At 48.6% G+C, this 23,423-nt stretch overlaps 10 protein-coding genes across 17 annotated transcripts; 6 read left to right on the top strand and 4 right to left on the bottom strand.

The window, feature by feature from the left end:
* The first annotated feature begins 229 nt into the window (after positions 1-229).
* On the top strand, positions 230-2,616 carry LOC27209315. 3 transcript variants are annotated; one of them, XM_016184755.3, is made up of 4 exons: positions 230-508; positions 612-1,203; positions 1,258-2,121; positions 2,187-2,616. In XM_016184755.3, exons 1-4 carry the CDS (start codon positions 476-478, stop codon positions 2,414-2,416), a joined length of 1,719 nt encoding a protein of 572 aa, XP_016035398.1. In that variant the 5' UTR covers positions 230-475; the 3' UTR covers positions 2,417-2,616. The 3 variants fall into 3 exon arrangements, with proteins under 3 accessions (XP_016035398.1, XP_039150606.1, XP_016035399.1); XM_039294672.2 differs by having other exon boundaries at positions 600-1,203; XM_016184756.3 differs by having other exon boundaries at positions 231-508; positions 615-1,203.
* LOC27208284 (mediator of RNA polymerase II transcription subunit 6) lies at positions 2,579-4,094 on the bottom strand. Its single transcript, XM_039294674.2, has 5 exons — positions 3,961-4,094; positions 3,435-3,902; positions 3,206-3,380; positions 3,048-3,153; positions 2,579-2,986 (listed from the first exon to the last, which is right to left on the bottom strand). Exons 2-5 carry the CDS (start codon positions 3,614-3,616, stop codon positions 2,700-2,702), a joined length of 750 nt encoding a protein of 249 aa, XP_039150608.1. The 5' UTR covers positions 3,617-3,902; positions 3,961-4,094; the 3' UTR covers positions 2,579-2,699.
* LOC27206438 (N-alpha-acetyltransferase 80) lies at positions 4,091-6,265 on the top strand. 2 transcript variants are annotated; one of them, XM_016175062.3, is made up of 3 exons: positions 4,342-4,395; positions 4,994-5,087; positions 5,172-6,265. In XM_016175062.3, the coding sequence occupies exons 2-3, from the start codon at positions 5,055-5,057 to the stop codon at positions 5,673-5,675; spliced, it is 537 nt and encodes a 178-aa protein (XP_016035396.1). In that variant the 5' UTR covers positions 4,342-4,395; positions 4,994-5,054; the 3' UTR covers positions 5,676-6,265. The 2 variants fall into 2 exon arrangements, with proteins under 2 accessions (XP_016035395.1, XP_016035396.1); XM_016175061.3 differs by lacking the exon at positions 4,994-5,087 and having other exon boundaries at positions 4,091-4,395.
* A 491-nt stretch (positions 6,266-6,756) lies between these two features.
* LOC6728725 (flavin reductase (NADPH)) lies at positions 6,757-7,785 on the bottom strand. Of its 2 annotated transcripts, XM_039294675.2 has the most exons (3): positions 7,674-7,767; positions 7,528-7,623; positions 6,757-7,472 (listed from the first exon to the last, which is right to left on the bottom strand). In XM_039294675.2, the coding sequence occupies exons 2-3, from the start codon at positions 7,598-7,600 to the stop codon at positions 6,931-6,933; spliced, it is 615 nt and encodes a 204-aa protein (XP_039150609.1). In that variant the 5' UTR covers positions 7,601-7,623; positions 7,674-7,767; the 3' UTR covers positions 6,757-6,930. The 2 variants fall into 2 exon arrangements, with proteins under 2 accessions (XP_039150609.1, XP_044779202.1); XM_044923267.1 differs by having other exon boundaries at positions 7,528-7,785.
* Positions 7,786-7,976: 191 nt separating this feature from the next.
* On the bottom strand, positions 7,977-19,743 carry LOC6728724 (formin-like protein 20). 4 transcript variants are annotated; one of them, XM_016177088.3, is made up of 5 exons: positions 10,551-10,751; positions 9,977-10,217; positions 9,441-9,875; positions 8,424-9,389; positions 7,977-8,365 (listed from the first exon to the last, which is right to left on the bottom strand). In XM_016177088.3, the coding sequence occupies exons 2-5, from the start codon at positions 10,211-10,213 to the stop codon at positions 8,201-8,203; spliced, it is 1,803 nt and encodes a 600-aa protein (XP_016035391.1). In that variant the 5' UTR covers positions 10,214-10,217; positions 10,551-10,751; the 3' UTR covers positions 7,977-8,200. The 4 variants fall into 4 exon arrangements, with proteins under 4 accessions (XP_016035391.1, XP_016035390.1, XP_016035392.1 ...); XM_016177087.3 differs by lacking the exons at positions 9,977-10,217; positions 10,551-10,751 and adding an exon at positions 19,440-19,743; XM_016177089.3 differs by lacking the exons at positions 9,977-10,217; positions 10,551-10,751 and adding an exon at positions 11,342-11,470.
* LOC6728723 (testis-specific zinc finger protein topi) lies at positions 11,558-14,309 on the top strand. The gene is made up of 4 exons (XM_016175063.3): positions 11,558-11,975; positions 12,035-13,013; positions 13,074-13,333; positions 13,386-14,309. The coding sequence occupies exons 1-4, from the start codon at positions 11,606-11,608 to the stop codon at positions 14,219-14,221; spliced, it is 2,445 nt and encodes an 814-aa protein (XP_016035394.1). The 5' UTR covers positions 11,558-11,605; the 3' UTR covers positions 14,222-14,309.
* Positions 14,361-15,423, top strand: LOC6728721 (40S ribosomal protein S29). The gene is made up of 3 exons (XM_002104021.4): positions 14,361-14,516; positions 14,949-15,048; positions 15,108-15,423. The coding sequence occupies exons 1-3, from the start codon at positions 14,455-14,457 to the stop codon at positions 15,114-15,116; spliced, it is 171 nt and encodes a 56-aa protein (XP_002104057.1). The 5' UTR covers positions 14,361-14,454; the 3' UTR covers positions 15,117-15,423.
* Positions 15,565-20,278, top strand: LOC6728720. The gene is made up of 4 exons (XM_016175064.3): positions 15,565-16,903; positions 18,087-18,617; positions 18,676-18,870; positions 18,930-20,278. The coding sequence occupies exons 1-4, from the start codon at positions 16,573-16,575 to the stop codon at positions 19,145-19,147; spliced, it is 1,275 nt and encodes a 424-aa protein (XP_016035393.1). The 5' UTR covers positions 15,565-16,572; the 3' UTR covers positions 19,148-20,278.
* Positions 20,164-20,807, bottom strand: LOC6728719 (metallothionein-1). The gene is made up of 2 exons (XM_002104019.3): positions 20,646-20,807; positions 20,164-20,408 (listed from the first exon to the last, which is right to left on the bottom strand). The coding sequence occupies exons 1-2, from the start codon at positions 20,665-20,667 to the stop codon at positions 20,308-20,310; spliced, it is 123 nt and encodes a 40-aa protein (XP_002104055.1). The 5' UTR covers positions 20,668-20,807; the 3' UTR covers positions 20,164-20,307.
* A 235-nt stretch (positions 20,808-21,042) lies between these two features.
* Positions 21,043-23,422, top strand: LOC27208075 (GTP-binding protein Di-Ras2). The gene is made up of 5 exons (XM_016183710.3): positions 21,043-21,185; positions 22,166-22,491; positions 22,549-22,734; positions 22,791-22,862; positions 22,999-23,422. The coding sequence occupies exons 2-5, from the start codon at positions 22,321-22,323 to the stop codon at positions 23,269-23,271; spliced, it is 702 nt and encodes a 233-aa protein (XP_016035386.1). The 5' UTR covers positions 21,043-21,185; positions 22,166-22,320; the 3' UTR covers positions 23,272-23,422.
* The last annotated feature ends 1 nt before the right edge of the window (position 23,423 follows it).

The raw sequence follows: 23,423 nt of genomic DNA, 5'->3' as shown, positions 1-23,423 counted from the left end.
TAAATAAGGCAAAGCAAGCTCCAAATTTTACCATTAAATCTGAATTTAAAAGTCGATTTACCATGCATAAACTAGTATTCCAGTCTGACATTACATTTTTATCTATGACATGAACCTTGTTCGAGTCTGATAAAATACAATTATTTTATGTTTTCAAAAATATTTCCCATCTAGTTACTATAATCTTTCAACTCGTCGTGTGTCGAAAAAAGTAGATTTATTTCTACAAAGTTTCCAAAGCGTTAACATCGATTATAGTTTTTTCAATACTTTTCATACTTTAAAGCCGCGCATTCCTAACGACGCCGTTGCGATCTTCATTGCGCGCGCAGTGTTGAAAAGTGTGTTTGAAATATTAACGCTTTGTTTTTTCGGTACAGCGTCGGTCTTCAGCTGCTCGAATTTTCGCTTAATTGCTTGTGTTTATTCATTTTGGATTTCCTCGTGGCCAATTGGGAATAGCATATACTTAGCCATGGACGATTCACGCAGATCGATGGCGGGCAAGGCAAGTGTTTGGTGGTTTCAGTTGGTGTTGCTTCCATTTGCGGGAAAAGACTTTTCCGAATATTATCCCATTTTCATTGCTAAAACTATAGTTTCACTTTCAGCAGATCGATTCCCGTAGCTCATCGATAATGACAAACGATGAGAGCGTCTCCATGTATTTATCCTTTGACGCGGAGGACACTCTGTCCAATGCCAAGTGGCAATCGGCCCTGGTCACTCAGAGCAGCCAGTTCCTGGAGGTGCACAACACCAAGATGGAGGTAAACAGCGATGATATGGACCTAAGGCGCACTATCCTGAAGGATCTGCAGCAGTTGACCATCGGGGAACCTGACCAGAATTCGCCACTCCGCCCATTTGACAAAAGTATTCTCAACCGGCACAACGCCTTGTGCTCCACTCCATCCAAGGGCAATTCGATCGCAACGCAGCCACCACAGATCATGGAAAGCATGGATCTGACCCAAATTGATAAGGAGAACACACATCCGGAGGGGCATAATCACAGTGGCGGCGATAACTCGACCTTGTCCAGTTCAGTGGACGTGACCGCCAACACGGTTAAGGCCAATACCCTAAAAACTGGCGATGCTACCATGGACAATGTATCCTTGCAGGAGGCTGCCAAGACCCCAGGTCCCAGCCAAGTGTATCCCTTGAGTGCGAACGTAGTTTTAGAGAATATAACTGAAGGTAGGTTTATACCATTGTTATATGGTTTCGTTCTGTACACATCTACATTTACAGTATCCAACGAAGGGGTATCCATGCTGGTCTCGCCCGGAGCCGAAAAGGAGGTCGCCAATGTCAACGAGGTAGTGAACGAAGTCTCTGAGCTAATTGCCAAAGCTCTAAAGATCTCCGCTGATTCTGTGAAGCCAAAGACATCCAAATTGAAAGCTGAGGCGGGCAAGAAGAGGCAGTCCATGAGCTCCACTTATTCGGGTGCCGCCCTACCGCGCCCTCGTCGCTCCTATCTGCCCACCACCACCGCAGAGACGCGCACGTACTCCTTCAAGCAGCGCATGTCGGTGGTGGTCAAGACTACACTCAACAGTCCAGCTCGCAAGCGGAGTATCGGCGGCGGTGTGCCACTAAGCCGTCGCAGCTGCTTGCCCGTCTCCAAGCTAACAAAGAGCAACATAAGAAAGTCGATCGCTGTGGCCAGCGTGCGTTCGCCCGAGAAGATCGCCTCAAAGCCGGCGAAGACACCGACAAAAAGCCATCTGGGGACAGTTTTTAGCTGCAAGAATTGCAGCGCAACCTTTCGAGTGAAGTCACTTCTTGACGTCCATATGCGAATGCACGATCCGGTCGACAACGGACCCAATACCCTAAAGCGTCTGAACAGCAATACGGTTGCAGCGGGAGGATCGAAGAATCGCTGCAAGTTTTGCGATAAGAATTTCGCCCTGGAACGTGCTTTGCACATCCATCTAATGCAGAACTGCGACAAGATACCGCCGTCCGAAAAGCGCAAGCTGCAGTTCACCGAGCTGAACCACGAGAAGAAGGCCCAGCTGCCAAAGATCGGTGCAACCAGTGCCATTAACCATCATATGACGATGCTCCAGAAGCCACAGCAACGCATGAGTACCATTCCCAAATTGGGTAACTATTGATTGAACAGCACGCGTGCTTAAGGAGAAACTATACTCTTATTTTCCAATTCACAGCTCCCTCACAAGGAGTCCAGTCCATGGCTCCTCCGAGCGTGAAGAAAGTTCCCAAGAACGTGGCGCATGCCGGCGTCTACCGCACTCCCACAAAGACTGTGCCCTGCCACATCTGCAAGCAGTCGTTTAGGAGCATACTCGAGTTCACAAACCACAGCCTGACGGTGCATGGAACGAACCAGCTAAAGAAGATGACCGGCAAAGAGGATGCACAGAGTGCTCAGGATTAAATTAAGCGATTCGTGTGTAGCCTAGTCTATGTCTAAGTTAAGTGCTGTGGCGTAGATGTGGTCCAGTTCCGGCGCTTCAGCTGCACGACTGGACTGCTTTGTGAATTTTCTAGTTTTTCGTAAGCTTAATATGACATTCGCACAAAAAAAACTATCGTAGTGTAAATGACAGTAATGACATTATATTCTAGGTTACTGAACGCTTTTTTAGTTTTGAATTTTGTGTTGCTAGATATCTATATTTAATTTATGTTTTCATGGTTTCCAACACACGTTATAATATTCACTTGCTCTTCTTTTCCGGCGGTGGCTTCATGTCCACACCTTCGGTTTTGATATCCAGCGGTCCTGTGGCATTGTTCATTTCGGAGGCATTTCTAGCTGTGTTCAGATCATCGCCCGCTGGAGGCGCCTGCTGGAGATTCTGCAGCATGGGCGGTATTGGTGGGGGAAATTTACGCAAAAGCTCTGCCAGCAGCATGTCCACACGCTGCTTCTGAAACAGCGTGCCGCTGTTCTCATCCTTCGCTGAGTTGGCGTCCTTCTTATCTGACTTGGATTTATCCGACACTAAAAGTAATTCGGTTGATTAGCGAACGCTTATAATATTAAGGAAGGAGCATGTACTTACAAACTTTGTTGGAAGAGAAGTCCCACGTGTAGCCCTTGTTGGGATGGTAGCGGGCATAGCTGCTAGCCTCCTCGAAGGCGGATTGCAGGTTCACCACGGTGTTGAGCTGGAAACAGTGATTAAGCAAATGCATCGGTTTCTCACCAGGTGCTACTTACAATGCGGGAATTGATGACGTTTGCAAGATCTGGCGCCTTGTAGACGGTGCCACCAATAATGTAGTAATCGGCAATCGGCGTGGCTTCCGAGGGATTATGACGGTGCTGCTTGCGGATTACATACAGGATGGGCTCCGCCACGTGCAACAGTATGTATTCCAGGCCGATCATGTTGCTAAATGATGGAAGCGATTAAATTGAAACAGAATAAAAGGCAGAGGACACCTACTGCAGATGCTCCGGACCAAGGCGCTGCATCCGAACAGTCTCGTTGTTGCACATGTGATCATAGAAGGGATTCGACTTGCGGCAGAAGTAGTCCATGACGGTCTGCGGGCTGAGGGTGGCCATCATCTGGGTGTCGTGCCAGGAAAGGCGCAGGTGGTCATTGGTCATCTGTCGGCTGGCCATTGTGGATGTGGATGCACGTGCGCCTTGTTGGGATGTGGCGGTGGGAAGTGGCTGCAATGTTTTCTCGCTTGGCAATGACCACGACTAATTTGTGGGCCAATGGCGTTGAGAGAGCTTCTTTTTCCTTTTCCTATTCCTAGCGATCGCTTTGTTTACAAGCTATTTTTGGCCGCACGCTGCCGATTGGAAACTGTCGCTGGCAGTTTTTTGATTTATTTGTTGTGTAATAATTAATTTAGCAGGCCGTGGTGCACGCCGCTCTCGCTGCTCCACCTCCACGTTAATACTGTAAGTGTTTTGCTGATTAACTGTCCTTTGTAGCGAGCTTTTATTGTGTTTTCTACTCGTGATTTGCCTTGCGCTCGCTAAAAAACCGATTTGTTTGTTATTTTCGCTTGGTTGACTGACCGCACTTCGCAACACTGCAGTCGGCTGGCCCGTGCTGGACAGTGAACGTGCTGCGCCAGGTGGCAACGCTTTGTTTGGTGCGGAGAAGAAGAAGCAGCAGGGGCAGCGTCTGCGAAAAAGTTTAAAAATAAACAAATTCCGTTTTAAATCAAACTGATATTCAATTTTCCGGGCGCGCAGTCAAATCGTAGCAGCCCACACACATACACCAAAGAGAGTCCGTTTCTAAGGCGAAATTTGTGCTCTCACACGGAACTTGGCCCATTTCTTCGGGACGCAATCTCATAATTGGGAATCATATCAGTTCGTTCTGTTCACTTCGTCGTGGCGCACGGGAATCAGACGCCAAGCAGCGCAGAGCTCTCGTAATGGTAACCACCCAGTAGTTATCTCAACGCACCAACTAGCAAATCAATAGCAACTCCAGAACCCATGTACATTGATTCACCCGCACAGTGCCACCACCCACTCATCCGTGTACATATATACTCTTGAGCATTGCATATATGTAAGCGCCAGTCAAGGTCGTACGATTCTCGGCCAGGCGCAGATACATGTATGTGTGTACGAAAATGTTCTTTTTTTACGCCTCACCTTGATTTTCAACTATGCGATCGTGCGTGTGTATCTGTGCTGTTTCCATGGCTGCCAATCTTTGTTTATTCCACCTGAGATGTGTATATTGCAAAGTCCCGTGTAAATAACCGGCTAAGTGTTTTGTGTGCCAGGATCAGTGTTGGGAAGGCTACAAGCGTTGTGTACCTAGCTTAGGTACAAGGTAGTTTCGAACTAAATTCCAGTTAGAAAATATTTTAAATTCAACCGACTTTTTGTGTGCATCATGTAAATATAAAAAGTACTTATTATTTAGTTAAATGGTTAGGGCAATTGAAGTTAGGTTGAAGTATTGCCCCAACACTGGTCAGAATGAACTCCGTTCCGAAACGACTCAATTCTGTTCTCTTCTAGATTGTCGCACACTTTATAAGCGGATCCCTTCCAGATCTGAGGCACAGTCCGTTTCAGCAATATGCGCTACATAAAGTCGGAGCCGTACTATGAAGTAATCGAGCAGCAAACCCAATCTCTTACAGCCTCTGATCCAAAAACCCCAAAATCAAACGAACTAACCGTCTACCATTTACAGGGGCTTCCTCCATTCAATGTCAGCGGCAGCCCATTCAATGTGGTTCCCATTCACAACTACCCGGAGCTTATGAAAGACACTTGCGCCCTGATCAACGCAGAGTGGCCGCGATCGGAAACGGCGCGCATGCGCTCCCTGGAGGCCTCCTGTGACAGCCTACCCTGCAGCCTGGTGCTGACCACCGAGGGAATGTGCCGCGTGATCGCTCACCTCAAGCTCAGCCCGATCAATTCCAAGAAGAAGGCCTGCTTCGTGGAGTCCGTGGTGGTGGACAAGCGGCACCGTGGCCAGGGATTCGGCAAGCTGATCATGAAGTTCGCCGAGGACTATTGCCGCGTCGTGCTGGACCTCAAGACCATCTATCTGTCCACCATCGACCAGGATGGATTCTACGAACGCATTGGCTACGAGTACTGCGCACCCATTACAATGTATGGGCCGCGCCACTGCGAGCTGCCCAGCTTGCAAAATGCCAAAAAGAAATACATGAAGAAGGTCTTATAGACGTCAACGCCAGTAGTTGTGGGCTTGGCTAAATTGGGCCATACCCAGCCCGATCAGAGAGTGGCAGTGAACTAGTCAAATTGGCAAATGCTTGAAATTCTTTACGGGTTTTACCTGCCAGCAGCTGCTTCGAGCCATAACCTGTGGATGCCAGGCAGTCTGCCAAGTGCATGTGTGATTGCCTCGTTGCTCTGGCAAATTGCAAAGCAGCTAAAGCTTTTGATTCCATTACACCGATAAGCAACCATTCATTCACCAAGCGCTTGTGTTGATTTTTAAATATTACTTTCCGCATGTATTTTTTAAACTTTTTGGTTCTTTTTGTATGACAAAAGTGATCCGGGCTGTTCGGTACATCTATAAGGCTAATGTTAATGTTTAGCAATTATAATTTGTTATAGTTTTGCTCAAGTGTGTGCATAATTGCTCCTAGACAAAAATCTACCTGCAATCTACCCGCAATGGTGATGATTATGATAATAAGAAGCTCAAGTATCTTCCAACGAAACATAGCAAATAGACATATCGAGCCTTAGCATTAAGCACTCAACGAAGGGCAATAACTTCCAATAAAACGTGTAGAAACTAAAGATTCCATCGCTTGTTCCTGGGCGGAAGTGGCGACGACGGAAACGCCTGTCTTGCAGCATGAGCGATGCAGTGCATCCATTTGGCCGCACATGACAAGTTCAAGTTCACGGCGACGACGTCTATAAATTGATGTTATTTTTTGCGCAGCCAAATTTGACGGGGGCTCGGTGCCCAAATGATTGGTTAATGCCCGCCCAGCGAACGTAATGCTTTGTTACAGAAATAACCCGCAGTGATGTAAGGCACACAGAGATCTCTCTCGGCTGCCAAAAATCGCTCTCTCAATGGGAATGGGACTATGACTTGGGTGTGACGATCGCCTCTCCGACAGCGGAAGCTGTTGATCGCTGTTGGCTTGCCCGGGGGCACGGTGATCTCTTATGGTTACACATTTTTTAAATACCTGCCCGGCGTTTGGTGCGACAGGTGCTAATGTGGCGACATTCCGATTGGTCGCGCCAATGCGATTCCGCACGTAATGGCTATTAAATTCGGATCTTCTAAAATGGAAAGTTTATTGTGCGCTCACAGTACGTATATACGGATGCGGGTATGCATACAATTGGCGAACTATAGAGGACTACGATAGGAATATCAAATTAAATTTGTACGTCTTCAATGATCAGCTGCAATTGGTCACAATCCCATTGGATGATAGGTAGTTCTAGGCACTTTTGGGGCTTTTGCCAATGCCGCAAACCTTGCGGTAGTGCTCCGGTTGCTCCAGGCTGTCGATAATGAACTTTCCCAGGTCATATTTGGACACCAGACGAGCGGGGGCCTCGTCGTGGACGACGGTATAGGCGGAGGCCGGTTCATCGGCGATGTGCGGCGGCAGAATGGCGATCCAGTCAAGATCGCAGGCCTTGGTCAGGTCCAGCATGCGCTGGTGCTCCTCGTTTAGGCGGTGGAACACAGTGGGCACCTCGTTGAGCGGGCGCAGCAGAAACGAGGACATGACAATAGAGAATTTGGTCAGTTTGGCCTCCTTCATGGCCTTGATGAGGTTCTCGGTGCCGCGGGATAGCTCCGTGGTGGCCTCCAGCTTGTTGCGAGTGCCCAGGATGACAGCTACCGCATCCACGCCCTCGATAACGCGCTGCACATCCTCGTAGTTGGTCACGTCCCCCTTGACCAGTTCAACCTTGGACTTGAAGCGTTCTGGAACTGTCTTTTCGCTGCGGTATAGCAATTTTACCGACAGACCTGAAAGGAAGAATACGGTTTAACTGGCGTTTCCGGGTCTTGTGGTGTCACCTACCCTTCTGCAGGGCGTGATCCACGGCACACTCGCCGGTCATGCCGGTTCCTCCAATAATAGCAATGCGTTGCATAATTCAGCTGATTCTTTAATTCCGATTGAAATGCGTTTAGCCCAGTCGTTGGTTTGCAAAAGTGCAGTTTCACCTGTGCTCCAAGCGCAACTTATCTATCAAATTTCCAATTCACAAGTGAATCCAGCGCGATTGCCTCGCATTCTCACCTCACCCGTAGCAATGAATGTACAGTGCTCTTTCTAAATAGTGAACTCTCACTAGTCTGAAGCTTCTGTAGAAGGTAACAAGATATTTAACATTTATTTTTATATTTATTAAGCTACGACTTATTGCAGTAAAATATAGGGGTTTTTTTTGTCGCTCTGCAAATAATCTTATTTTGGTTATTGGTTCACGGCTTCTAGTTAGCACTGTATTAGCAAAACAAAATGAATTTTTATATAGATTACTGTCAGGCATAATGATAAGGTATATCATATCTGGCGATAACAATTTTATTTACAAACTCTAATGGTCATTTGTCATGGTGATTAATATTAAAATTATAAATACATTTGCGAAAATTAAAATTAAAGCGGTTTTTCTCAGTCTGGCAGCCCTGCCGCTTGGTTCAGTGTGGTAAAGTGCGGCGCAGTTGAAAGTTTAACCGCCAAATCGTTACGCCTGCGATTCCGATTCCTCGGAATACGGATTATCCGCCGGATTCTTGACCCGTCTCAGTGTTATTCCCAGCTTCAGTTCACTTAGGAAGTCGGTGGTCACCGGCTTACGTTCTGGACGCGGCTTGATGCCACTTATAGTGGCCGCCTTCTGATCCACTTTCTGCAAGAATCGGAGAAGGATTAGATTTCCAATTTGAATGGTTGGCTACTTGTAATACCTTCAGCGTTACGCCTTGTCGAATGCTCTCCAAGAACGCATCCCTTGGGTCTCCGCCGGTGGAGGCAGCTGAAACTGCCTTGGGCTGTGATTTCTGCATAGGTGGCGGTTGTGGAACGCCGGCCATGCCACTTGGTGGAGGCGGTGGTGGAGGAGGAACGCCTCCCGCGCCTAAGACTGGCATTGGTGGCGGCGGTGGTGGAATACCTGCTGGTGCCGCTGGAGGCTGCGGTGGAGGCGGCGGTGGAACACCTACGGATGCCGCTGGCGGAGGCGGTGGTGGAACTGGCACCGGAGTACTAGTAATCTTTGTTTTCTGCGCTGACAGTGGTGTCATATAGACAGCCGAAGATCTAGGAGTCGGCTTGGCAGGAGGAGCGGGTGGCGCCGGCTTGGCAACAGGCGCGTACTGCACCGGGGACACAGCATACAGCGATCCGTTGGAAAGCGTCGAGTTTGTATGAGGCACTATTGTTGGCTTTGGAGGCGCCGGCGGTGGAACGCGCATTGAGCCCACTTTCCGTTGCGGTGATATGGTGGCATACGTCTCATTCGCAACCTTTGGCGCCACAGAGGGCCTCACTTGACGAATGTCAATGGCCGCTGGATAACCATGTGTGTTCTTCGCCATTACCGCCGACGGAGGTGGAGGAACCTTAGGTTTCACACTCTGCTGAGGCTGCACTTGGACGGGTATCACACTTCCGACCTCTGCCAGTTGAAAAGGAGCTGGTGCAGCCGGCGTAGGTGCAGGTAAGTCCATATCGGAGATATCCACAAACCGCGAAGTAAGCGAGGCGTAGTTGGAGAAGTTCGGTGCCTCCGTTGGCCTCGAAACTGTGGCTATTGGAGGTGGCGGTGGAGACGGCGGAGGAGTAATCTGGTTATTGGTGGAAATGGTGGCATAGAGCAGCGGCCTGGCATGATCTTGAACCTTTGGCTGCGCCTGAAGATCACTTTTTGGTGGCTTAAAAGGAAAATGTTATATTAACAGCTTCCAGTTAACTTCAAGACCTACCATCCAAGTAAAATTGGAGTGAATGATCTTCTTGATCACTTCTTGGCGCCGCATGTCACTGATGTCCGCCTCCGTAATGCCACGCTCCATCATGTACTTCCTTAGCACCTTGTCGTTGGGATCGGCATTCAGGTCGAAGGCGTTTCGCGTGCGATCCCGCGTCACATCACCGGAAACGTGCTGGAAGTTGACTGGTCCGCTGATCTCGTACTTGGAGCCCTTGCTGCTGACCAAGACGCTGGTGGCGAAGCTGGGACCCGCCAAGGCCACCGAGGGCGGAGCGCCCACATACCTGTCCAGGCTGTTCGAGGAGGAGGAGCTCTTCATGCCGTCTAGACTGGCGTTGATGCTCACGTTGTCGGCGTAATGAGGCGGTGGACGAACTGCTGGCGGTGGATGTGCAAAGACGTCGCTGCTCACTTGCATAGACGGTGGCTGAAAGGAGAAGAAATGGCAGCGTTCAGGACAACTGTGGACAAAATCAAGGACACTTTCGGCTGATGAAGCTAGCAAGATGGGATGCTGCAGGACATTACCACCCAGTAACCGGGTTCCTTATTGCTTCTAATTATGTCATAGACATAGGCGCGCCGCACAATAGCCGGCAGACGTTCGAGATCATCGGACAAATTGGCCTTGCGCAGATACAACTGGAGCATTTCGTCGGTGCCCTGGCCCCGCAGATCGAATGTCTTGCGGAAGTCAATCGCTTTGCCCTCCAGCTGGCGGAACTCCACGGGCTCGGAGATGTAGGCGTATGTGTAATCCTCCATCGAACTGGAAAAACGGATACGTAGTTGGTAGCTGCGTTAGTACGGCTGCAAAGGAGGTACCGCCCATTGGCATTGTCTTGGATCTCTCCCCGTTGCCACCGTGCGTCCACTGGGCCCAGCGGCATTATCTAGTACCCAATTTGCAGATAAGAACTGCTGGCGCAACTTGGCGTTTTATCAATTTCGGATTCGGATCGCGGTGGGCCTTCACGGACGTGACTCATCGACGCTTCCAGTCACCAGTCTAAACAGGCTAATAATTATTACAAAAGCCCATTGAAACGAGATGATGGTCTAGAACGACAGCAGGCAGCGGCGATGAGCAAGGATCAATTACCGTGTGCACCTGGAAGCGCTGTGTGCAGGGATTCTGCAAATGCTGAACCGGATCGGCTCGGCTCGGGGTCGACTGGTGTGCTTGAATGGCACGGAGAACCTTGTGGTACTGATTAACGGCGGCGGTATGCCATGTTAGGCACTGCGTTTACTCATTTCGCGAGGCGTCTTATCTGAAACCGAAGTGCTGAATGCAGATAACTGGCGGCCAGTAATCACCTGGGCCAACTACGACGACTCCCGACTCCGACAGCCTGAGCCAAGGGAAAACATAAACAAATGGCGTTAACTACACTTTGTTGGTCTACGATATGCGTCTTGGCTGTCAGAAGCCTGGAAACATGTTGGGTAAGTCCAAAATCAAAAAATTCGCTAATGACTAATGTGTTCTAGGAGCGGAAACGGCTTTATAAATCGCGTTTATCACTTTCTGAGAGATAGAAAGGCATTGAAACTAGAACACCAATTATAAATCATTCTATTTTTAACGATGAATATATGTGGGGGACTAAAAAATAACGTTTCAAAATGTAAAATGTAATGGTTTGAGTTTCTGCTTATTGAAATGTACTTTAAATCTTATCTGATATTAGAAATTATAATTCAAAGTAATTTAAAGACTAAATTTATATTATATATTTTAAAATATAAATATTTATAATATTCACTTGATTCATAGGTCATTTAAGTTATAACCTTATAGAAAAGTTGTCATGTTTTGCTTTAGAAAACATTTAAGTATTGTCACCTTTGTTAGGAACCCTACAGAGTAGTCCGTTGCCCTGGAGTTACCTGTCAGTTGAGTCAATTTTCCAGCGACGGAGAAAGCAAATCTTATTTCCCTACTTATCAGCAGTCCAAACGTTTCGTTAAAATTTCCGAACAAATTATTCCTGCGATCGAAACGGTACAATTTTGAACTTTTTTTCAAATTCGGTCAACTGTCGTTGAGAAACCGAGTTTTGAAAACTTTGAATCGCTTTTGAGAATTTAAACTTGCTAGCGGAGACCAATTTTCTGCGAAAGCTACGCGATCGGACTAACCAGACTAGCGCCATGAAAATCAAACTTTCGGGTGAGTATACGCTGGCCGAGATCGAAGTCGATTTGGACCAGCAGTTGACCCCGAACGAACTGCAACCCGGAGCCACAGTGCTGGCCACCAACGAGAGTACTGGCGGCTTAGAGCGGATTGTCAGCCATGAGGAGCTGTCCAGGTTCTTCGCCGTGGGTCCACCGGTCGCCTTACCAATGCCCACGGATGTGGTAGTGGAGCGCACACTGGCGGATCCGGCTTTCAAGCAAATCCTGCAGGAGGCCGACGGCAAGAAAGGCTTCGATCCCGAGGCGGAGCAAATGAAGATTCGCGACTTTTTGGCCGGCGTCACCAGCAGCAAGATGACCACTGAGCAATCGGTCTTTCATGGTATGCGAATAGATTCACTTCAATGGATAAGTTTTTATAGAATTCCCTACATTATATAGGATCTCGTTCCAATACCTCTGCGCCCACTGTCAACCGTATAAAGTGTCCGACATGTTTGGTCCAGTTCGATGCTGTGGCCTTTCAAAATCATGCCTGTGAAGCGAAGCCGGCCGAGTTGATGGTGCCTCAGCAGGAGAAGCCACATCTTGTGCCTACTGTATCTGCTCCTCCGGCTCCGATAAGCAAACCGGCTTGCGAGCGGGTAATCAGGGAGAACCAAGTGCGTTTGCGACGTTACTTCAAAGATGAGATGAAGTACGATCTGGCCACAGGCATCGAAAGCTCGCGCATCCAAAAAAACACATCCAAGGGTCCCAACGAGTGCACCATGTGCGACCGCAAGTTTGTCCACGCCTCTGGGCTGGTGCGCCACATGGAGAAGCACGCCCTGGACTTGATCCCTTCGCAGACCAGCGAGCAACCACATACGATACCGGCTGCCGGACTGCATGTGGTGGTTAAGTGCAACCCTTGTGGCCGAATCTTCTATGATCCGCAGGTGGCCTTTAGACACGGCTTTATTCACGATTCGGAGCATTCAACGATGCGTCAAGGTCGAATGCCCCAAGTACCCTCCAGTAGAGCAGATTTCAATGAGCTGCTGCTGGATGGCGAGTCGCTGATAGACAACGATGCCTCTTTTGCAGCGAGCAATCCAAACACCAACCCACCGGAGAAGGAAATGTTCACCAGCCTGATCCTGGGAAGCGTTTTGCAGTGCGAGTTCTGCGAGTACATGTTCGCTGACATAGCCGAGCTGCTAGTCCATTCCGCTGCTCATGTGGCGGAGCGGCGCTTTGAGTGCACCGCCTGCGACATTCAGATGAGCACGGCGAAGGAAGCCAGCATCCACTTCCAGACGGACTGCATCTTCATGCGCGAGGCAGTCAGGTCGCTAAATGTCACGATCAGTCGCTACTTTGTGTGCAATGTGTGCGAGCTGAAGTTCGCCAACACGGACCTGCTCCAGGAGCATCGGTAAGCTATTGGTTAGCCATTGAATGTATGATTACTTAGATTCTCTATTCTCTGTACTAGGTGTACCTCCTTTCACTACTTTCCTCGCCTCAGCGAGAATGGCAAGAAGCTGGTGCTGCCGTGTGAGTTTTGCGACGTCAACTTTGAGTTCGCCCACGAGTTTCTGGCGCACAACGAGGAGAAGCATCTCAACAAAAAGAAGCGAGAGAAGGAAGCGCGCAACACGGGCGCCGGCCGAATACGTCAGTATCTCTGCGATATCTGCGGCAAATCGTACACCCAGTCAAGCCATCTGTGGCAGCATCTACGCTTTCACCAGGGTAAGTGATACAGTGTGTATATGAGGATTAGATGATGATAGTTCCTTTTTAGGTGTGAAGCCCTTCGTTTGCCAGGAGGAAAACTGCGATCGGAAGTTCACCATTCGCCCAGATCTGAACGACCACATTCGCAAGTGCCACACGGGCGAACGTCCATATCTTTGTCTGGTGTGTGGAAAGCGCTTTCTCACCGGATCCGTCTTCTATCAGCACCGTCTGATCCATCGCGGCGAGCGGCGCTATGAGTGCGATGAGTGTGGTAAACGTTTCTATCGCGCGGACGCGCTCAAGAACCATCAACGCATCCACACCGGAGAGAAGCCGTACAGCTGCCTCTTCTGCACGAAGACCTTTCGCCAGCGCGGCGACCGTGACAAGCACATCCGAGCTCGACACTCTCACCTGGATGCCAACTCGCGTCTCATGATGCAGATGCAGAAATTCCAACTGGAGACGGCGGCTGCGCAGAAGGCTCAGGGTCATAATCCCGAGCAGCAGGATAACGATGGTGGTGCCAGCACCTTAGACGTGCCCTCGGGCTCTGGATTCGTGTCGACTGAGCCAGGCGTCGCGGAGATACAGTACTCCATTGCGCCGGAGCAGCAGGACGAAATGGTGTGTGTGCCCATTGACCAGGTCAACAACAGTTTCTTTATGTCGCACTACATGCAAGCTGTTCCTATGGAGGAGGATGGTTCGGGGCAGCATATAATTGTCTTCGAGCAGCCAGGCCAGGATATGGATATGATGTCCATTTACGATCAGCAACAGGTTGGGGAACCAATGCATGAGGGCGGCGTGCCCCAGCGGGCGCCTGAGGAAAACGCTAGGGTGGTGGTTGTCAAGAACAATCCAACTAAGCCGATCTTTTCGGATACCTATATGTAAAAATCGTCTTCAAATTCGAATTTAAATAAAGCGGCAAGATTGCTAAGCTGCCACACTGTTCACTTAGCGAGTGGGCCTAAAAAACAGCGTTGCCATTTAGTTTCTCAAACAGCGGTGCTAGACGTTCGATAATCGCTGCGATCAATCGTGCAAAATATCGATACTGCCACCCCCAGGTCAGGGTGCCATCGCTAGTTCCTTTTCTTTTCGAATTTCTCGTGGAAAACGCCAACATGGGTTTCGCTACTCTCTGGTACTCGCATCCCCGCAAATATGGCCAAGGCTCCCGATGCTGGTAAGAATTGTGTATCCCGTCGTTTGGCGCACGTTTTGATGTATAATTTGTTTAAATGCTTTCCCCGTAACCCCGTATCTTGCACGATTTTTGCTTGTTTGTAGAAAGTGGGGTTATACCCGACCCGCTTTTTTTTTTTTTTTTTTAACGCATGGCGTCTGCCAATTTGTATTTGCTTGTATTGTCAATTGTTTTAATGTTCCAAAGGCTTTTGCCCCCGGTTGAGTACGGAAATACGTGTTTAAGCATCTAGAACAGTTTCCTTAATTAAGGGTGGCCAAAGTAAGAGCTGCGCGAGGCAAAACGAGCCATTTTCGAATGGATTTGGTCCAGCCAAGTGCAGCGACAGCTTTGCTTTTAATGAAACTGTTCCATGCTACGGAGATTCTCTGATGGAACCGAACTAAATATGATATACCGTCTCATTTTCAGCCGTGCCTGCTCTAACCGCCACGGTCTGATCCGCAAGTATGGCCTTAACATCTGCCGTCAGTGCTTCAGGGAGTACGCCAACGACATTGGCTTCAAGAAGGTGAGTGCTCCATATGGAAATCCTCAACGAACTGATAACTAATAGCATTCGTTTTTCAGCTGGACTAAATATGTCCTCTTCGCATTTTAACGCGTTAATCGCGTCTCAAAGCAATCGCTTCCTGCATATTAATATATGGAGTCGTCGGATGTCGGGGACTCTGTAAATTAGTATGCCGGCAGCAACAGCAACAACTATAATCATTTGGGGATTTAAGCAAGGACAAAGCACATCGAAGCATTGATTCAAGATAGCCAGAATGGCCAACAGCAACACCACACAATTCCAACAGTTACCACCTTCCGCGAAGGATCTTTGTTACAGCACTAGTTTTGTTTAAATCTCCGCCTGATTAAACCCATAACAAGAACCGTATTTAATTGTGTCATAATTTGAGCTATCTTAGTGGGCATCCTCGTATTTGTGTTGATGGCTGCCGGAAAAGTGTGCATTTCCTTGTTTTTGAACTGCAGTGCAATCAGTCAGCCAGCAGCCCATCCAGTATGTCACCTAATAACATATTACGCTGCTACCATAAGAAAAGCAACCGGTTTGTAGCGCTGGAGACCACCAGGTCATCTCATCCCCAAACTTCAGCTCTCTTAGCATTCAAAACTTCATAGTTGTGTGTTTCGCCCGTTGCATAAAGGCTTTTGATGCCATGCGGACTTTAATGTGATATGCAAAACTGGCAGGCCACTGAACCCATTTCATATGCATTCAATTTGTTGAGAACATTAGCCCAAAATCATAAATAGCTAGCTAAGTTACCACTCATTTGTGAATTCAAAAGCGGTTACGAACATAGATATGTACAAAATGCAAAATGAGATTATAAATTATTACTCATGATTTTACAAAATGACTAAAGCTCAGTTATTTTATATTTGATAAACTAAAATATTTAATCATACGTAAGAGGTCTCAGTTTTTCTTTGAGTGAATAAAGCTCCATCAAACTTTCAATCTCCTTGTCGACAGCGAAATGATAGTGCACAATAAACCAAACTGCATGATCCGTGTGCAAGCCAGCCTGATTCCCACGCGAATGTGTCAGTCATGAACGGTTTATTCACCTCCTTAATTGTGATGGTGTCCTTTTCGAAAGCCGGAAGCAATCTCCTGGCTGTTGGCCTGCATTTCCTCATTTCTACGCCAGTGGGTTAGTGGTATCCACACGGAGACCCAATGCAATGATAGCCCATTGCTCCGAGAGCCGGGCCAGAGTCAAAAACCAGTTTGGGGCGCTAAAGAGCGGGTCAGCCCCCGCTTAAGCTCTCTTAGCTGTTTTGTCTGCTGGCTCTGCTGCCGAAAATCGAGCTAGCCATTTTGCACATTCGCCAATTGGGCTTGGGAGTCTGAAGCGGTCGCTTGGTGTCTAAACAACGTAGTCGCGCTTGCCCAACCCAGTATCAGCTAAATTCGCAGCCAAGATGTGTGATTAGGAGTGTGTGACACAAACTGCAGTGATTCCAACGAAAGGTCAGTGGCTCATCGACCACTCAAGTGATCCCCCCGCTCGCAATGAGATTGATCTGGCTGCAGCTCCTGGCTGCTGGGGTTGCTCTCTACCTGGCAAACTGTTGTGCAACGGCCGCCAAGGCATCCACAAGCCGCGGAGTTGCACAATACAAGCTACCGCTCCCTGCTCCATTGCCAGACCACGAATCTGTGGCGGTTTCAGGAGCGGATCAGGCTAGGCGACAGCAACAGCTGCAGCAGCAGGGAGCATCCAACCAGCGGAGGCGCACTCAGGTCGTGCGGCGGCGCAGGCCCTCCTCTACAACAACAACTTCATCCACCTCAACCACAACGACAACCACATCGACAACAACTACAACGACGACAACAACAAGTGAGTGCCCAGATAACTTTGATAGACAAGCTATAGTTATATTGGCCATATAGTGTTGATCTAAGATCGCTGCAACTTGTTCAAATAGCCATGCAAACTGGTCGAAGATGCTGGCACTGACCTAGCTTTTTGGTTTCGGCCATAAAGATCGAAAGTGGCATTGCGAATACAGCCACAAAAGTGACAAAGAAGTTGTCTGGGAAAAGGTCACTCAGAGTCCACCGGTAGATGGAATACCCTTTGCATATGTGAGCTAGTTTAGGATCTGGAAATCTAGCTTCACTTCAAAGTTTCTAGCATCAGAACTAAGACGTTTCTGATATGCTCTATACTAGTTAAGATCGGTTAGCCATTGGGCTACTTGGACAATCAAAAGTAAATCCAAGATTAATTGCAAAACTGCAGATAAATAGTTTTGCCTTGGATTCGCAGGTATCATTATTCTGACCGCAATGGTGGTATTCAAATTGTGAATAAAACCAGATATACCCGTTTGGGATTCGTTAACGTAGTTAGCCATAGGTGCATAGGTTAGGTGTAGAGCGTCGATAACTGGAGCACCGGAGCTTTCGAATCGGCTTCGGCTGCACCAGGAGACCTTGGCTAAGTCCGAACTGGAGAGGCGTACGCAAGGCCACGAATTATTGGGGCCTAGGCCTTTGCCAATTTGCATGATCGTGATCATGATCACTCGGCTATAGAATTCCGACCCATTTTCGGTCGTGGAGGGTCTAAAATTAAATTAAATTTAAGCTGCTTCTCCATTAGCTACTTTTATGAGCTGGAAATTTTAAGTATATACCATCTAATTGCTCTCAAAGAAGATCTCGTTAACCCATGGGGGTAATGATCTGGGTAGTTTGGCCGTTTTCGCGCGTGATTCACTTGCGTCCACCTGCTGTTGCAAGCAGCCAAGTAGACAATTGCGTTGGGAATGGGTCTATGGAGCCTATGGAGTGGGTGGGAAGCGTTGGCCAACAGGCTGCGCTCCACCGGCAACTGTTGATCCATTGTTGGCCTGGCTAAATAATGAAACAGAAGTATACAAAAAAACCAAATCAAACGCTGTTCATGAGCGGCGGGAACTGCGCTTTACTTGACGTGTAATGTCTGCTATTTGGAGCAGAAACACTAATGGCCATTAAGCACATTGGCTAAACCGCTTTCCACATCCAATCCCCAGCTCCGCGTCCCAGCCTGGCCAACGGCTTCAACTTCTTTAATCGGAACTTCTGGAGTTTCGGCCAGCAGAGTCTGGTGGCAGTGCGTCCGCCCACCAAGCAGGTCCATCCGCCGAAAAAGTTTAGTCCCAAGGAGGAGAAGTCCGGCCAACGAAAGGTGGCCAAGACCACTAGGAAACCGATGGGTCAGAGAACCAGCACCACTAGTCGAAGCACAACAACAACAAGCACCCAAAAACCCACTACGGATGGACCCTTTCGCATTGCACTGCCCACCTTGAATTTCCCACGCGGCAACCAGGATAACAGCAGGGATAGGGAAACGGAGAAGGACAAGAGATCGGCTGCCGAGCTGCGCTTGAGGTTCGATTGTCCGCGGGAGAACGAGGTGAGGTTCCAGCTATTCCCCAAGATCTGCAAGGCGGATCGGGACTGTGCCGTGTGGCAACGGGATGAGCTGTGCTGTGATATCTTTGGAGCAAGCAGCTGTGTCTCTGGGGTTCCAAAGCCGCTGGAGGAGACTCCACATGCTCGTAAGTGGGTTTAATCCTTAGCCACTATATCTATTATTCAATATATTGCTTTTGCTAGCCATCTTGGGCTTGATACCTCGCAAGTGCCCGAGTAGACCGCTGGCCGAGCTCTGGTGGGACGTCCAGGAGTGCTCCACGGACATGGACTGCTGGCCAAGGGTCTGTTGCCCGGATGGGCGTAGGAGATACTGCCGCACCTCGCAGCCGGAGTTGGAAACAGCTCCAGTGCCAGTGAAGCGATCCTTCGACTATCGTAAGTTAAACGTTTTCCGTATGGTAACCGAAATCAATCGAAGCCTTGCGCTTTTCCAGTTACGGAGTACCTGGAATGCACGGCCCCGCCGCCGCCCATCTTTGACCTTCATCCGAAGGCGTGCACCTCCACCTTGGATTGCTTTCCGAACGTGTGCTGCCAGGAGGCGGGACTGCGCCACTGCCGGCCGCCCAAGAAGTCCGTGCTCACACTGATGGCCAACTTTCTCAACGTGGACTTCGTGAAGCGACTGGCACAGAATATCGTTATCAAGTAGGGCGCACCGTGAATTTCCCAGTATATTTCAACGTGCGTCGAGCACATTCGACAGAACAATTTCGAAACCGCCGTGAATCGCCCGTGTTTGTTTGGCCACGCTGATAACCAAAAAGAAGATATGCCCACACCCATACCTTTCATATACGTACATATGTATGTACCAGTATACAAACTGCGCACCCCATCCATTCGTAATCCTCCATTAAGTAATGTTCACCTAGCCTAGTATTAGACCTAAGCTGCATTCGTAGGCTAGCAGAGTAAAAAGATATATATGTATATATACGAACCAAAATCTCCAACTGCGGCTTTTCCACTGTAGGTCTGAGGTGGAGGTCTCCCGTAACCCTACGCCTCCTAGGTCACTTCAACCGACTGCCGTGGGGTTCTTGTTCTTGACTTATTTCGTTGGCATTTCGTTTATATGTCGGGTTCTTGCACTTTCATGTTAATTGCGCGATCATATTACATCTAAAACTATATGGCACTTTTGCGCTATAAACGAGGCATTTCACAAAACAGACTGAGCAGTAATAAGTCTACAATCATATATTTTTATGAATCACCTATAAAATAATGGAATCCGATTTGAATATGAACTAAACTTTCATTCCCCATTATGTTGTTTCGAAGTAAATACATGTTATGCTTTTTCGTTTTCAATTTGATAGGGAATAATGGTTTTATTATTTCTAAAGCTAGCATTCTTTAATCCGATAGCGGCTATATTCTAACGCCCGCGACTGTATTTTTATCTACAAGTCATGAGTTCAAACCGCTGTGCTTTGAAACTCAATTCTCCAGTCGCTTCAGAAGTGAGGCATCTCAGATTGCCTATTGCTCAACTGACTTTAATGATATGTACATATGTATATGCACATTGTGGAAAACACTTGACCATCCCATTTCCACGACGCATATTGCCGACCACGTAGCTCCAAGCTACCTCCAATAAAAGAGAATCTAACCTATAATACCCCAGGCCAATTGATTATGCAACACGAAAAGACGCAGTTAGACATCAATTACTTTAATTGGACATTGATTGGATGGGAAGTAAATGAGAAAACATTGTGTTTTAGTATTGGGAATTATAAGAAATCAGTTCGGAGACGAGATGCAGAGCCTCCACTCCAGATCTTTCTTGGGGGGAAAAGCTCACTTGGAGCAGCCGCAGGCGGATTTCTTGTCGCCGCCGCACTTGCAGTCAGATCCGCAGTTGCAGGATCCCTTGGTGGCCTGGCTGGCGCATTTGCATCCTGGAAAGAAGTAGGATTTAAAAATTAGTACATGCTGGTACATCCAGTAATCAATAAGCCACATAAGATGGGTATTCCATTTTATGAAACTCAGTTGAAGAACTTCTTTCTTAGAGAGACGAACTTAGAGATTTCACTTTGCAGAAAGTTAAAGCTTGGATTTTTTTTACTAGTATAACACCATTTCTCTGAAATATCGGTTATATCTTAAAGGATCACACTAGACTCCAAACTTACCGCTTCCGCATGGGCAAGGCATATTGATTGAGTTGGATTTCCTCGACTTGTTCACTTCACAAAAGATAGAGATGGGCTATTTAGGCCTTTAGTTGCACTGAGATGATTCACTTGATTTTGCTGCTGACCACAACTGATGCACATTGGCCAGATGCTCTCGGTTTTATACACTTTGGAAACGCGGCTTTACACACGGGTCTTTCGTTCGGATTCACCTCTTTTGCACACGCCGGCCGGCTCCAAATTCGAGTGGAGACGTGTGCAGAAGCTTTCGTTCTGCCCGCGAAGAATTGGTTCGGTTCTCCACTTTGGGGACTTGTATGGGATGCAAAGCTCTTGGTGGGGCACATGGGGCATGCGCAGGCACTCGTACTTGCGTACCACATACTATGTATGGGGGTGGCGGTGGTCGGTGGGGGGTCGGGTTTCTGGGTCTCTTATCGGAACCAGAGGATAGGATAGGACGGCCTGCAGCAAAGAGCTAGTCACATCGGGCACCACATCCTGTCCTGCAACGAATTCCAGTGCAACGAAATGCAAGTAAATACTGCCACGCAATAGTTGGGATCCTTTGAGATCCTTTGGGGCCATCCCAATCAACGGCTATGCGGATGCGGTGGCCATTACTGGCTTTTCCCCCGATTCTCGCGTGTGGGTGGCAAGTGCAGTGCAGATAAAATCGATAAATCCAAGCCAAAATAAAGCGAGGAAAATCCAAGAGCAAAGCGCGCGAGGTGTACGAGGTGGAAAAAAAAAACACACACAAAACAACGAGTGTGCGGGAAAACAAAACGTCGGAAAATCGCAAGGCGGGTCGGTCGAAGGGGGCGTGCCAAAGGTGTCACACGGGTCCACCAGGACAATCAAGCGGAAGTGAGCAGTTACGGCTAGTGTGTGTGCGAGAGTGTGTGTGTGTGTGTGAGGGGGCGGATGGGATGGAAACCCGTTTCGAATGGGACACTTGCCTTCAAAGCAGGCCTATTTATACCGCACCCGGTCATGGGCAATCATAATCGTGGCGATAATGATGAGGAGAGGCTGGTGCCGATCTGCCAGTGGAGCGAAAAATCAATACCCTTCCTTGGCACATGGCTAAAATTAGCGGGATACTCTCACACGCATTGTTTGCCCTTATTAAATATACCTTTAAAAAGGAGTCCTATCAACGTTGATGATGAAGTTGCAAGGCAACCAAGGAATAGATTCAAATATAACATAATCAACGCCTATCATTATCAATCTAAAAGGTTCCAAGAGTTTTGTAGTGTGAAGGAATAGAAATTTTAAGACCAATTCAACTAATAAAGTGCGTTAACAAGCCTACTAGTGTATATCTCCATCGGCTTTCGGAAGTTCACTTTCTTTCCCATTTTGTTTTTGTTGCGGGACCCTAAAGTAGTAGTGCCACCCACGCCCACGCCCACCACGTCCCTACCACCCACATCCACCCACTGGCGAACCGGAAAGGTTGTGCGTGCGTGGGCGTTGTGGCCAAGCTGATTTGCTCTTAATCGTTGCAGATAAACGAAAGCATGGCGCCCAAGTAGAACATTCCACCAGCGACCGACAGCAAGCCAACAAGCTTCAGCTCCTGCTTCTCTCTATTCCGATTTCCACTCCGAGTTTGATATACGCGACCGCGTTTGACCCACTCGAATCCGTATCGGTAACCGGGATGACGGAGCAGAAGAATCAGGTGACGCGAGCTGCTCCGGAGCAGAGCAATGACTACCGCGTGGTGGTCTTTGGAGCCGGCGGCGTGGGCAAGAGCTCACTGGTGCTGCGCTTCATTAAGGGCACCTTCCGCGAAAGCTACATCCCAACAATCGAGGATACGTACAGACAGGTGAGTGGTCCGCCTGCTGCTAGAGATTACTCTCCTAATCCGCTGGTCATCGCACAGGTCATAAGCTGCAACAAGAACATCTGCACGCTGCAAATCACGGACACAACGGGATCGCATCAGTTCCCGGCTATGCAGAGGCTGTCCATCTCGAAGGGGCACGCCTTCATCCTGGTCTACTCGGTGTGCTCCAAGCAGAGTCTGGAGGAGCTGCGACCCATCTGGGCGCTTATCAAGGAGCTGAAGGTAGGTCCACTGCCTGACAATCAATCCTCATGTACTAACACATTCTGTGTCCACAGGGAGCCGACATTCCCAACATACCCGTCATGTTGGTGGGCAACAAGTGTGATGAGACCGCCGAGTTGAGAGAGGTTAGAGGATGTTCCGTCTGATCCTTCATATAAATACATGCTTAATCTAAGATCTAAGTTATAATCTTTAAGGGGGATCATACACAGAGAAATCATCTCTTGAGGAAAACCTCTAATCCAAATGTGCCATCCACAGGTCTCCCAAGCGGAGGGTCAGGCCCAGGCGACCACCTGGAGCATATCGTTCATGGAGACGTCGGCCAAGACGAACCACAATGTGACCGAGCTGTTCCAGGAGCTGCTCAACATGGAGAAGACGCGCACCGTCTCCCTGCAACTGGACACCAAGAAGCAGAAGAAGCAGAAAAAGGAGAAGAAGTCCAAGGACACGAACGGCTCGATACCGGAGAACGGCGATGCGGGGGCCAGCGCCAGCGGCGGGGCCAAGGAGAAGTGTCGCGTTATGTAAGCATCGGATGGCCAAAGAGCCAGATGGCCAGATGGCATGGCCATGTGACCCGGGTCACATTGCGTCGAGCTGAAGTGAACGGAGACGACGGTGACAGACAAATACTCGCCTTGGGGCAGCACCCTTGGGTGGGGGGTTGCTGGCTTAGGTAG

This window comes from Drosophila simulans, chromosome 3R (assembly GCF_016746395.2).
Source record: "Drosophila simulans strain w501 chromosome 3R, Prin_Dsim_3.1, whole genome shotgun sequence".
Lineage (NCBI taxonomy): Eukaryota > Metazoa > Arthropoda > Insecta > Diptera > Drosophilidae > Drosophila > Drosophila simulans.
The sequence above is the reverse complement of the archived record's forward strand: the minus strand, read 5'-3'. Positions and strand labels throughout refer to the sequence as shown.